Source organism: Haemaphysalis longicornis, unplaced genomic scaffold, assembly GCF_048455015.1.
Source record: "Haemaphysalis longicornis isolate Haplotype H1 unplaced genomic scaffold, Haemaphysalis longicornis Haplotype H1 scaffold_1, whole genome shotgun sequence".
Classification (NCBI taxonomy): domain Eukaryota; kingdom Metazoa; phylum Arthropoda; class Arachnida; order Ixodida; family Ixodidae; genus Haemaphysalis; species Haemaphysalis longicornis.
The window spans coordinates 4,725,971-4,739,664 of NW_027526203.1; the positions used below are offsets into that span (position 1 = coordinate 4,725,971).

Sequence of the window (13,694 nt, forward strand, 5' to 3'; positions counted from 1 at the left end):
AATAACAACAATCCTGTGCTTCCTATGTGAAGCTATGATATTTTCAATGGAAGAGATGATGTCATTAAAAGAGATTGGGGTAATGCTAGGCGGCCCATAGAAGGACCCAATCAACAATTTTTCGCAGCGATCAAGGCTAATTTCAACCCATATTGATTCAGGAACAGTTTCAATGTCACTTCGGCGAACAGTTCTCAGAGAATTATCTACAGCCATAAGTACGCCACCACCTTTTTGTTTGGTTGCACTGAAGTCACGATCACTGCGGAAGGTGTTGTAACTTGACGGAAAATAGTCTGATAAGGAAATCTCATTGCACAGCCAAGTTTCGGTAATCACAATGACAGGAAACGAAGACGAAATAACATTAGCGAAGAATTCAGTTGGCTTAGTCCGTAGACCACGAGCGTTTTGGTAAAAGATGTCCAAATTACACACCTTCACTGTCAATTACAGACTCTGAAGGATGGAGCATGTCATCATGTAGAATCCCACGGAATGGCTTGAAAATGCAGCCACGCGGCCACATTGAGGGGTCGTTCAGACGCTTCATGTTTTCTTCGTCAACCATGACGTAGAATGAGGAGTACGACAAATATTTTGTTTTCAGCCGCCGGCAGGAAATGGGACAAATATTTTGAGATTAGATGTGCTTCTTGAGGTCAGCAGTGGCAGTGTCAGGTCCCAACTTTGAAACAAATAGTGCCCTTTGACGCTGCGGCCGCTCAACCACCGACAATGCACACGACTCCATGGCTCCAAGGAATGCATGCCTGTTTCCCTTCTTTGCATTCCTTTCACCCTTTGTGGCAATTGTTGTCAAAGGGGGTCGGGCAGGATCGTCAACGCGTTGCTCCGAAGGGGATTGACGAGCTGGCGGCGTAGGGCAAACAGGACTGGTCTCGGTGTCTCGAGGCGTGTCGGAGGGCGAGGGGTTGTCGGAGGTTGAGGGGATCACGGAAACTTGAAATGGAACAACCGTCGGGGACTTCGCAGGCGCGGGGGTCACACGGCGGGCCAGCTCCTCACGTAAAAAACGAACCTCGGAGCGGAGGGAGGCGACGATTCGAGCCTGCTGTTCGGCTACGCGGGAATGGTCCTTTCGGAGGCGCTCATTTTCTTCACGCATTTGCGACACTTCGTCGCTCAAAAAAGAAATTCCCTCCAGCGCGTCGAGGAGAAGACGGCGGAGACCGGCAATCTCACCACAAAGGTCACCCGGAGGGGAGAGAGAGGAACTGGTCGGGGCAGCGCTGGTCTGCGGAGAACACGTTTCCGTCGGGGATGCCTCCATCTCGTCTTTAGGCTTAGCGCCCGACTTGGTAGAATTGCACAAGTTGCAGCAAAATGGGCGCGATCCAGCCCTCAAAAGTTCCAGTTCCCTCAAAAAGCACAATTGATTGATGTGGCTCAATGAATGAACGGGATATGAGCAAAGTGGGGCTATTACTCCCTTGTTCTTCATGTGGGTAGTCTCAGGTTGCACTGTGGCCGCAGCGTGAGCACGGCTGAAAGAGACCGCGAGTTTTGGGATTTGGGTTCTAAAAAAAGAAACTGTACTCCAGCAAATCAGTACAAATACTTGGGGATCTGGCTGGACGAAGGAAAGCGCCACACATGAAAAAGAAAAAAGGCGAAACGCGGCGATAATGAAACATTTGTGACTTTGGAAATGTAAGTACGACGAGGCACGAGAGATTCGGAAAGGAGTAATGGGGCAGGCGCTCACATTTCAAATTCCGTAGTATGCTTAAAGTCAGATATTCTGTCGGGGCTGGAAGTGAACCAGACGGCAGTCGGCCGATTAGCAATACGGACTGATGGCAAGACAATGAATGAGTGAGTATACAGGGTGGTATGGGCTGGGCCTCTTCTGAATCCGGGGAAGCACAGAGTAAAATACGTCTTGAAAACAGGCACAGAAACTTGTACGATAAGAAATTGGCAAGGAGAGTGCTTAGGGGTATGCACCTTAAAAGCGTGCACGGGCACGCAATTGCGGAAAAGGACGAGAAAGCTGACAACGAAATACAAAATTCGTGGGGCAAGCGGACATCAGGGGCCGTAAAGAGAAAGTGAAGGTAATGGGAAAGATTGGGTGGGCGGAAAGGATGAAAACAAAACAAAAAAAGTCGTCGGGAGTCTATAAAGCAGGCAAACTTGGGAACAATAAAAAAAATTTGCCATAACACCAAACGGGGTGCGCTGCTTTTTGAGGCCCACGCGGCAGCTTGAGGACAAGGACCTATGTGAGCAAACACTCGCCACACGATCAGGCTTGTGTATGCTGGGGAGAAGGCGAAAAGATACGGAAACAATCTATCTTTAAGTGATTGAATGCCGAAGTATCCATCTGGCTTGAAATGCGAGGAAAGTGCCCGTTCCTGAAGCGCAGTGCTTTAGCGTTGACAAAATCATTAACTGGGCAGCACTAGAGGTTAACAAAAAGCGATTAGAATGGTGGTGAAGAAAAGAAAAAGTAGGGAAAGGGTCAATGGAGGACCTTCATGACATAAGCGATATCTTTATAGTACGTAATGTGAAAGGAAACATGCGTCATAGTTGAAAAATATATTACAGGGTATGCTTAGAACTTTCTAAGAATGTGAAGGCGAAAGCGTAGTTGGCTATTCTGTTGATCTTCTGTTGAACTCCTTGTTGAACTTCGCGACCACGTCATCCCGACTTGATCAGCTCACCGGACAGCCCCCTCCGAATCTCATTTCGTTCAATTGCCATCGCGAGGGGCCACCTGCTCACCTCAATCGGTACCTTCCCATCTCAAGGCGGCTCGCATTGCACGTGCGGCAGCGGCCTACCCCTGCTGTCTGCCTTTGCCGGCTCGCGCTCCAATTTTTTTTGTGTGATTTTGTGCATCTCTTAACGCTTTCGCCTTAAAATATAAGCATGAGTAGATAAATACCACACAGCCGAGATGGTATCTTCCATCGGCCTGATTCAACGCGGAAGCCTTTAGCCGCCGTCGTCGTCATCGTGGTCACCGTAGCCATCCTCCCCATCATGCGTTGTGCTCGTAGTCACGTTGTGCATCGGGTTGCCTAGATGTAGCTCTTACAGCTCTGTGTGCTTTAACATGCCCCGCTAATTCATCGTAAGCATGCAAAAGGGAGACTAAATGCGAGCGTAACCCGTATATTGGTTTTCATCGCTGACAAGAATGGTTTTATTGCGCGCCACAGGCACCTGTCGCCAGGTGCTTGTGCTTACGAACAGTGCTGCGAGAGAGAGAGAGAGAATAAGTAAAGGAAAGGCAGGAATGTTAACCAGGCTACGGCCTAGTATGCTCTCCTGCACGGGGGAAAGGGGAACAATGAGGAAAAAGAGGAAAATACAAAAATAAGGGGAAAGGTACGGACAGAGCGTGGAGTGGTGTGCCCAGCGGTAGGACACTATAGACATTGTCTAAAGTTCAGACAGTTCGCAGAGAGTAGTCTTGCGCTACAGTCTTTTGTGCAATTTCGTCGTTTTGAGGAAACACAGGAGCGCTTTTGTCGCCTTGTCCGCAGACGACGGAGAAGGCCAGTGGCCAAGGATTGTCTCCTCAGAGAACGGGCGCCGAGAGTCTAACTTTCGTAGAGTCGCAGAGAGCTGGCTGCGTTCGGTTGAAAACCATGGACAATCGCAGAGGACATGTCGTATGGTCTCTGGTGTTTCACAGACTTCACACGCCTCACTGGCTGCCAATCCAATCAAGCAGAAGTTTACCCTGTGAACGCTAGGTTCAACAAATGCCGCTATTTGTGCGTACCGTTCGAGCAAACTTAAATTAATATATGGGGCCCATTTTGGCAGCAATACTTTTTTTGGAAGAAGTGCAAGCCAAGCTCGAATGAGCCATTCCATTCCGTAAAAGTGGATGATCGGCAAGCTGTACAAGCAACACCACGAACACCCGACCCCCAATTACTTCAGAGAGGAAAGAATAATACAACCACCAGTGGGGATGTGGCGTACAGACAAAAGGCGGAATCTTAGTCTTCACCGTATGAACATACCCAAACATACCCAAAGCTGACATCAAGAACTTTGTGGGCCCGCACTTTGCTTACATGGGATGCGATCAACAAACGGGGGTGCTAGCCCTCAGTGACCAAAATGGGGATGCGACCCAAATGAGTAGGTGGGTGCAAATGCAATTGCTAGACGTGAGCTATTGTGGAAACTCGGGGGACGCTTACTGCACGAGCGCAATACAACAAATAGTCACCTAAGCTGCCTGAAATGCCAAAACTAAATAAAAGTGTAAACTTGTTGTATAGTATATATATCTTATATTACCAAAGTCGGCAGAGCCCGTCCCGTGGCTGAGTGGTGTGGGGCGCTAGGTGTGTTGCCGCAAGTGTTTTGCAAGTCACGAGTTCTAGTCCCCGCGGGAACGTGCTTTTTTTTGTAAGTTAACTTTTTTCATTTTCTGCCGATGTTTTCTACATTGAGTTCACCTTTTTTTTGGCCCCAACGTTCATGGCTCCACGAACTAGTTCACAGAACGCGCGCAGGCTGGCACTGGCGCGCTAGTGAGTTCTCGTTGGCGTGCTGTTGCCATAAGCACCGACTGCTTGCGGGCAGTGGGCACGGGCCAGAATGAACAGACCCTTGGCCTGGTGCGAACACGCTTTTTACAGTACAGGCATGAGTGAGGCAAGCTCCAAATATGGGGGAAAAGCGCATGACATTTGGGCGTCTGCGGGTACGCGGAGGGCGTCCATGCACTGCGTAGGCCTCGGCTAGTGAACGCTACGATTCCAAGCCGTCTTGGTAGGCTTATCTTTATGCATTTTTACAGCTGACAACATGGTAGAAGCGCGGTACGACGATTACTGAGTTATTGAGAATGCCCATCCAACAACGCCACCAGTTGTGTTTTACAGAACCGAAACCGAAACCGAAACTTGTTTGGTTGCTCACCTTGGGCATCGTCCAAATACGGTGCCCGCTCCTCCCAACGTCACAGCTTTAGTTGGTACGGCCGCCGCAAACCTCGCATGGTAGTTTTTCTTCTTTCGCGCTTTGTAAAATAATTACCGATTTGTCAACCGGATAAACGATGAAAAGTGTGCTAATTTGAGCCAGTCTACGCAGTGCAAGCAAAAACGGGAGCTTCACAAATTCACTTCTGTGTCCCTTTAATTCCATTCATGTTGAAAGAATCCGGACTCGAGGAGGCCGGCATTATAAGCATGGTTCGAAGGGCCTTTGTTAAATCTTGGCCGATCCGCCGCAAATGCATGTTGCATAAATGGGCGTGAACTAGGTGACATTCCGTTCCCATGTGGGTACAAGCATGGCACTGCCGGCGCGATGCAGAACGGGAGTTAAACGTCGTAATAGGCTGGGCCCGCACCTAAACCTGCCGAAAAGATACCAAAACATCTTCATTTGTAAAAAAAATTACGCGTAGAATTGGGGTAAGAAAACATTTAGAAAATAAAAAGTAGCAAACAATGTTCGAACCGCTGGGGTTTGAACCCAGGTAGTGGGCGTCGAAACTATAGCCACTCTACCTAGAGGCCACGAGGACGAACGGTGGGCTCGTTTTAGCAGTTGGTGAACATAATAGCGGGAGTGTTCGAAGCGAACCACTAAATTGCGCTAGGATGTACAGGAAGTGCCTGGCGTGTACCCACACGAGAAGGCAATGTCGCTTTTCTCTCGGTATCTGAGGTGTTGAGCGAACGGTCACATACTGCCAAGATTGCGACCACCGGCAATGCAGATGCCCCAGACTCCACAGCGGTTCGTTACGTATACTGCCATGCTGAGCGGCCTGGTTCTCTGGTGATTACTGTGCCTCCAGGTGAGGCGGGTGCGTGACGCTTTGTGGGTATCTAACGCTGCGTGAATATGGGAGTCGCATGACATGAAAAAAAAAAAACGTCGGGTAAGCGTCGGCCAATACACCTCTTGGGCATATGCAACTCGGCAGATATGTATCAATGTTCTCTAATATGCGTCTGGGGGTATGGGATGCTCCGTGGGTATGTAGCAATGTGTGCGTATTTGAAATCGCATGAAACTGAAATCCCGGGGGAAGCGTTGGTCAATGCGCCCCGGCGGGTATGTAGGTTCCATTTCGCTGCTTGGTTTTGCTGTTTAGGGACAGCTTGGATTTTTCTGCTCAGTGGGCCATTTGATGTTTTCGCGTAGCAACAAGCCAGGGGTATCAAGAGTTCTTTAAAAGCTAGACAGTTGGGTGCAGCGCTATGAATGTCTTGTACAAAACACGGTGTAAGCCGTGGAAAGAGACACCGCTGGAGGCGACGAAGCAGGAAATGATGCAAAGGAGTGCATCCCGTTGACATCTCTAACGAAGCTTGTGCTGAATGTTCCCAGGGCCCCATGGGACTGCCAGGAGAGAAAGGAGAGCGTGGAGAACAAGGTGCTGTGGTGAGTGGCGCCCTGAAATGAAAAAATATTCACAGTGCATGCGCATTGAAGGGCCAAAGACGCCAAAAAACAATAGGTTTTGTTCCGGTGCGTGCACGAGCGTCTATTGCTGATGGATGACATGCCTTGCAAGTAAATTTCGAAACTTGACGAATAAGCGACTTGTGGATGGACTTAATAATAATAAAGTTCACAAATGCTTGACCAATAGTGTCAATAATTGGGCTTCAAAATCAGTCGGAGGTCTTATGAGCGAAAAAAAAACGTCGAATAAGAGACTATTTAGTGGAATAATTGTCTGTGCGAGTCAAAATTTAGCTTACATTAAGTTAAATTTTTCACCAGGCACGTTGCGAACTGTGTGGGTGGAGCTTTGGAGATACGTACGAAGGGGCCATCAGAATACTTTTGAAGTGCAAAGTTGTACAAATATTTAGTTCATTCTTGTGATACAGCATAGTCGGTGCGCAGACATCACCGTGTCGTGTTCTGCTTCCCGGCGCCAGCTGTGCTTCGCACAGTAGGAACGCTGTGTTTTGCACAGTACTAAAGTTGGAATGCAAATTTAACTAGAAAGTTTTAGCCAGCAGCACTTGAGCTTCGGGCAGCATTTATTTTTTTGCCTGGATTAAAAAAAAATCTATGCCTACACCAGAACGCAACTGAATGAATAAACATTCCTGTCAAAGGGGAAAAAGGAAAAAAAGTGTTTCAGAGTATCCCTAAAGACATATTCTAACGAGACGAGGAAATGAAAGCATGTGAAAGATCTAAATTTAAATGACCAAGACTTCATAGCGTCGACAGTGACGCCACTCCTATCATACAATGCGCTTGTACAACGCAAGTTCAAACAACGTGCTTTAGGCCAGCTTGCACCATTTAATGAATCACCCGCGAGGCAGTGCCCAACCACGTGCACAGCGCCATGTTTATATACCTCAGTCTGTACGTAGAGGCTGAGGCCTATTATTTTTGTTTTTGTAAACGTATAGCGTCAAGAAGGGCACGTTAGTTTATATCTGCTTAATTGCTCCTTCTTGTACCTTTTATATTTAAAGGCTTCGCGTCCAGAGTACCTCGATCGCAGGGTTTAATATGGCGTCAGCGTAGAGTAGTAAATCTCTTGCCTGTCACCGCGCGTACTGAGGTTTGATTCCTGGTCCTGCACCGTTTTTAACAGCGGAGCTGTTTTAGCTGGTCGTAATGTGTGACTCGTAATGCATTACAAATGTCGAAAAAATGCCGAGCGCTAGTGAGCGCGTGCCTCGCGGCGCATTGACTTCAGCAAAAAAAAAAAAAAAAAGGCTGGTGCCTAGCAACCAACAACGCCACAGCTGCCGCAACACCTGCTTCACTGAACCTCCCCAAAACTCCAGGAACGACGCGCATGCGTCATGCACGTACACGCCGCCGCTGCGTCCCAGCTATTGTCAAGCGCTACCGCGCATGTAATGCTTGGCATGAGGAAGACGACGGTATCGATGCATATGATGATGACTACTATTAGCAAAGTGCAAAGCGATGACGGAACATGTAAATGAACAATTACAAACCTGTACAAATGTCTGGTGATGTGTCCTTCAGTGCTCACGTATAAAGAAATCATGAAGCTTCGCTATGGTTCAAGACTTGCGCGACTTAGTACAAGCTTCGCCAGTTTTTTTAGTTAACTGACTGGTGCCATGGTGTAGTTCCGGCCACGACTGGCGAGAACGCAGGTATTATGGAAATGAAACTTGTAACGGTTTCGCGGTTAAAACCATACCGGAGCTACACGGGACAAGAATTTGTATAGTGAAAAAAGCAGCCCCGATAAATTGAAGTCGCAAAACCGGAAACCGCATGACGTGAGGCTGTTGCGTACGCGAGGGGAAATCGTACTGTTCGTCCCCCTTGAAGGCACACAACCAGAAATTGGGAGGGGGTGGGGGATACTGCAGAGATCACACGCGCCTGCGACTAATGTGAGAAAAGTTGAGTAGTCTGAAAACGTGTGTGCGCTGCGCCGGCTTTGCACCTCAAAAGTGGCCATGCCCCACCGTCATATATTAGGAAGCCTAAGGAAGATGCAGGCCATCTGGAGTGCAAGCTGTTCCGACGATATAGTATTCTGAGAATTTTCTGTCCGGTAGCAACTTTGAGAGTAAAAATAGTACCTAATTCGGTTTGATGCAATGAACTGGAATAATTCTAGTTCACTGAGCTTCGAGCTTCTCAAGAATCGATGCCTTGCGCGCGGTAGGCGCCTAAAAGGATGAGGGGGAGGCCCACCACCGTAGCCAAAGTGAGGCCCATGTGGCCTTCTTGGCCAAAATTTTTTACCACCAAAATAAATTGGAAAATAGTTGGAATACGGTCTTCTCTAATGATTTGAACTCATGGTAATCGATTTCTTGAAAAAAAAAAAATAAGCTGAGCGTACAACGGTTCGAGGATGTCGAGTGACAGGCGGCTCCAGTATTTGACAGTAATGCCTCATAGGGATTTCCAGCTTTTAGACCTCAGTGCCTGCCAGTGAAAAACACCCCTGCTTTTACCGCTGTTCCAGTATTCTCGTTCACTGTACCCGAGCTTTCGTATGGCACAAAAGGCGGTCCGCGCCACGACATTACTAATAGGCAGGCATGCAACTTTGTATCACATGGTGTCACACCGCAGATTACGCTTTTTCTGGTATATGGTGCTTTAGAGACGAATATTATTCAGATTTGATTCCTTAGAACGCAAGCCTTTGTAATTCAATAGAATTGTGGTGTAACTGACTCAGGGAAGCCTATCAGAGCGCTCCACGTACAAATTTCACGACGTGGCTGTTGGCAGCGACACAGCGCGCTGCTTCCTAAGTGCCTGGGGCTCGAAATGAGAGAAACAGTTTTTAAGCATAGGAAATGCAATCACGAAAGCGGCCGTGAAGTGTTCGTCCTCGTCGCAGAATAACGGTTGACTTGGTTCCTTCCAGGGTGCAAGAGGAATGAGGGGCCAGCAAGGAACAGCCGGAAAACCTGGGAGGCGGGTGAGCGCATGTCCTCAACTATGGTGCTCTGCCAAACGTGCAGCAGCATAAATGATAATTTCAAACGAGGAGCATACACTTCTCCTGAGGTCGGGAACTCGGAGTTCTCGAAATCTGAGAGGGCCGAGTGCAGATACAAAGACGGGAAGTAAAGCGAGACGCGATGCATCGGCGCTTTGTCACAACTACGTTCGGATTGTTCGGATACACTTTCAACGTCCCTGTATTTTTTAGAGGCGTCGCAGTAGGCATGACCACTCATTACACTAGTCTGCTTCCTTTCATTCTTGTTTTGTTTGTTTGCTTTTCTTTTAGTTGTTCCTTTTTGATTCCTTTTTCATTTGTATTTTTCTTCCCCCTCTTTCTTTTTCCGGTATTCTTTCCCCTCTTTCCTTTTCTTCTCCTCGTTCTTCTTTTTTCGTTCCTCACTTTCCTTCTTTCCTTTCTGTAGGCTGATTAACCGGTAGACACAAATCATCTCAGCAGAGCCAGCAGAACGATAAATGAAATTTTCATACCATCTTGCACATAGCAGGGCGCTTATATGAGCGCACACGTATACCTAGCTAGTCAACCGCTTGGCCGAGGTATAAACCCTTTCTTATGTACTCCACTGTTGGCTCTAAAAAGCTAGAAAAATGCTATCTTTGGACATCTTCCGTAACAAACGTGTTCCGGAAGGGTTATGCCTATGTAATGTAGTACGAATTGCCAATTGCGACAAATGCTCAGCCTTGTGCAATACTTCTTCGCAGGGACGAAGCGGAAAAGATGGAGAGCGTGGAAAGCCCGGGCCTACAGGACCGAAGGCGAGTGAAAAAACCATTGTTTCAAATCTAAAGGAGGGGCATATGTAAAATCCGTAATAAAGACAGCATCCACGGCACTAGCTGTTTCTCCCTTTATTATGTTAACCCAGAGCAGAAGGGACGACCAATTCATCCAAAGGCACTCTTTACAAACTAGGAAAGTCTAAGCTCTTTTCAGCTTCAGAACTAGTCGCTGTAATAGATGACGTTCAAGCAATAGCGTTCAATATCTCCAAATGCCTGTGTGTAAAATGGCGATGTGAAGGCATTGCAAGACAACATAAACAAAAACACGTTGGCTGAGTTTATCCCGTATTCCTTGTTTGATCCCGGATTGTGTGGGGTCTTTCATCGCAAGCCCTCAAGACTTCTGGAGTATTTAGGACATCAAGGTAGCGAAGCCTTTGTTTTTCGGTCCCACAATGCTCGTGTATCCAGCGTCCCATTCGACCAGGTGCGTTTAACAACATATTTCGGCGCTGCCTCCATTTAACTATATACTGGGTTTTCCCACTGTAGGCGGCAGTAGCGTAGTCCCCTATAACTACGGGACGTTGCAGCTGTTTACGCTTGTTGGACTACATCAGGAGTGCTCCACGGGGAGCACGTGTGCCTTTACTTATACTGCGTCGACACTTTATGGCATTTCGCGCGCGTGTGCACTTGCTTCTACATATGTTTGATTGGCTGGTCACGCTAGCTGGACTTATTGGCTCAGTTTCCGGTTTCTAGAGTTTTATACCATTTTGGACCTTAATAAACAATCAGACACTAATGTGTCGGGTTATGCCTACATTTGTCTATTAAACTGTACAAATTAAGTGTTCTCTGGCGTCGTTGCAGCATATGCAAGGAGAGTAGAAGCCCCAAAGTGTAACTCAGTGGAGTGCGTGACGTAATTATCGAAGACAGCTTCAACATCGCAGTACATGCTGTACGGAAAAGTGACCATATACGATTGAGACAAAGGTACCTGGTGTGTCTACGCAGGAATCCCATAAATAACTGAGGTTTTTGTTCATATGTGTGTCTGATTTTATGGTGATTTTCCTACGTTTTCTTCTGTCTTCGTCACCGCCGTGGGTCTGCTCCTTCCCCCTTCACCCTTGTGCGACCGTCATCCAAGAAATTCAAAAGAGGACCATGTTGCTGCTGGAGGCACTGGGCAGTATACCTTAGACTAAGTCGTATTGTTTTACTTAAGGCTTATCTACAAGCCGTGGATGCACTCGAGGTGGAAGGGTGGGGAGAAGGAAAATGACCATCTTTCCAGATCCTGCATGTCTTCACGTAATTTAGGGTAAAATTTGTGTTTATTCATTTATTAGTTAAATGAATGTAGCTTTGGCTCTTAGGCTCTCATCGTATGGTTCACCCCTTGGACGAAGGTCAACGGTGCAAGGGAAATGAAAATGCGCCAAGCAAACATATTGGATAAATTTAGTCAGTAAGGCTGATCGCTTTAATGCAGGAAGAAAGCTCTGGTAGAATTTTCTTATTGGGCTGACGTGGGCAATGCGCAGGCCGGTGTGTACTATATATGCGAGTGGTTATAAAAACATAAAAACTTCGAAAAAAAAGTTTTTTTTTCGTTTTTTTTTCAACCAGGATAACGTTGAAAGAAAAAAAAACAAGCTTATTGGGGGAACTTGTTATGACGAGACCAGTCTGCATGGAGGAAGCCGCTTTTTGAAATGAATGCTTTGACGTGAAATCGTGCGCAGGTTTTGCGAGCGGAAGCTCTGGTGGGATTTCTGGGACGCAGCATCTAACAATTATATTCTTTTCACTGTTAACGAAAAAATTCATCGGGCACTTAATTCTCCAAAGATGTTTGAAGGCGAAAGCCAGCGATTGCTGAAGATTTTTTCACTGCGGTGTCGTGTTTGCGGTGCCGTCACGTTCACCTGTCATGCGGATGCTCCGGTCAATTCTGGTTTCATCTTGGCACAGTACCGGGTGAGCGTTGTAGTTGCCACACTTGGCTGCGGCTCTGGCCACCCGGGTTCAAATCCGATTCGAACCCAAATGTATTTTTATGTATATTTTAGTTACTTATTTTTGTTTTAAAGCGGCCAGCCTTAATTTGGTTCTATTCATGTAGTCACCAGCAACTACGGCCAGCTTTCGCATTTGATGAGACATCTAAGGCTTTGCCTTAAGAAGTATGTACAATTTTTTCTAGATCTGTCCAAAATCGTCTTGTTTTCAATTTTGCACATTTTCCCCCCAAAAATCAAACAAACCTGTTTCTCTCACGCCCCTCGAAATTTCATAAAAACTTGCATCTCTAGTCTGTACACGCCTTGGTTCCGGTTCATCTGCCTATCACGGCACAGTTACTTTACGTTATCCCTGACCGACCATTTCAATTTGTCGGATATTGTTTGAGTTCAAATGTTCCAAGTGACACCATATTTACTCTCTGTGACGCAGGGCGACATCGGACTTCCGGGTCTTCCGGGCCTGCCGGGAGAGAAAGGTGAAAGGGTCAGCATTGAACCAAGCCTATATTCAATAAAACATTCACTTGTATGAGGCATGATGTCCGAAACTGGTCGGGGTGCCAGGTTGGTATACTCGTTCCTTGAACTATTGCAGGGCTACGTCGGAGCCCCCGGCGACCAGGGACTCCCCGGTCACGAGGGAGCCGCGGTACGTGGCCCGTTTCGTGTTCATTTCAATGCCTTGCGCGTAATTTACGCTTGGAATCCGTTTCGATAGCTTTACTATGATGCAAACGAATGCTGAGTGGAGGGGTAGTTGCTTACTAAGCTTACATTATAAAAATATAAAAACGCGAACTCACATGGCATGCGTAAATGAATACGTTTCAGGTGTGGTGATATAAGATGAACCGATTTTTGAATTCGTATTTAGAAAATTCAATTTTTTTTGTTGGGGCGGTAACGGGCCGAAACTACACGTGGGATAGGATACATACATACATAAATGAATGCATACATACATACATACACACATACATACATACATACATACATACATGCGTACATATACATACATACATACATACATACATACATACATACATACATACATACACATATGTATTTACATGCATGCATACATGCATACACACATACATACATACATACATGCATACATAGATACATACACACACATACGTACATACATACATACACATACATAAATACATATACATACATACATGCATACATACATACATACATACGCACATACATGCATACATACATGCATACATACGAACTCACGTACGTACGCACGTGCACGCTACATGGGCAAAGTGAGGCATATCTTATTAACCTTTTCAGGGTCTATGACGTGCACGTACGTTCGCGGCAAACACATTCAAAATGGTAAATGACGTACATGTACGTCATCGCTGGTATGTTTACAAAGCGCGCCTTTTTCGATCGTTTCTCTCGCTTGGCATGCGGAAATACGTGGAAATTTTTTCTTGC

At 46.7% G+C, this 13,694-nt stretch overlaps 1 protein-coding gene across 1 annotated transcript in view; it reads left to right on the plus strand.

Moving 5' to 3' along the window:
• LOC144161013 (uncharacterized) overlaps positions 1 to 13,694 on the plus strand; it is a 270,785-nt gene that overhangs the window by 107,719 nt on the left and 149,372 nt on the right. The window contains exons 11-15 of the mRNA XM_077692158.1: positions 6,352 to 6,405; positions 9,368 to 9,421; positions 10,177 to 10,230; positions 12,667 to 12,720; positions 12,832 to 12,885. Of these exons, the coding sequence (XP_077548284.1) occupies positions 6,352 to 6,405; positions 9,368 to 9,421; positions 10,177 to 10,230; positions 12,667 to 12,720; positions 12,832 to 12,885 (270 nt within the window). The remainder of the gene's footprint in view (positions 1 to 6,351; positions 6,406 to 9,367; positions 9,422 to 10,176; positions 10,231 to 12,666; positions 12,721 to 12,831; positions 12,886 to 13,694) is intronic.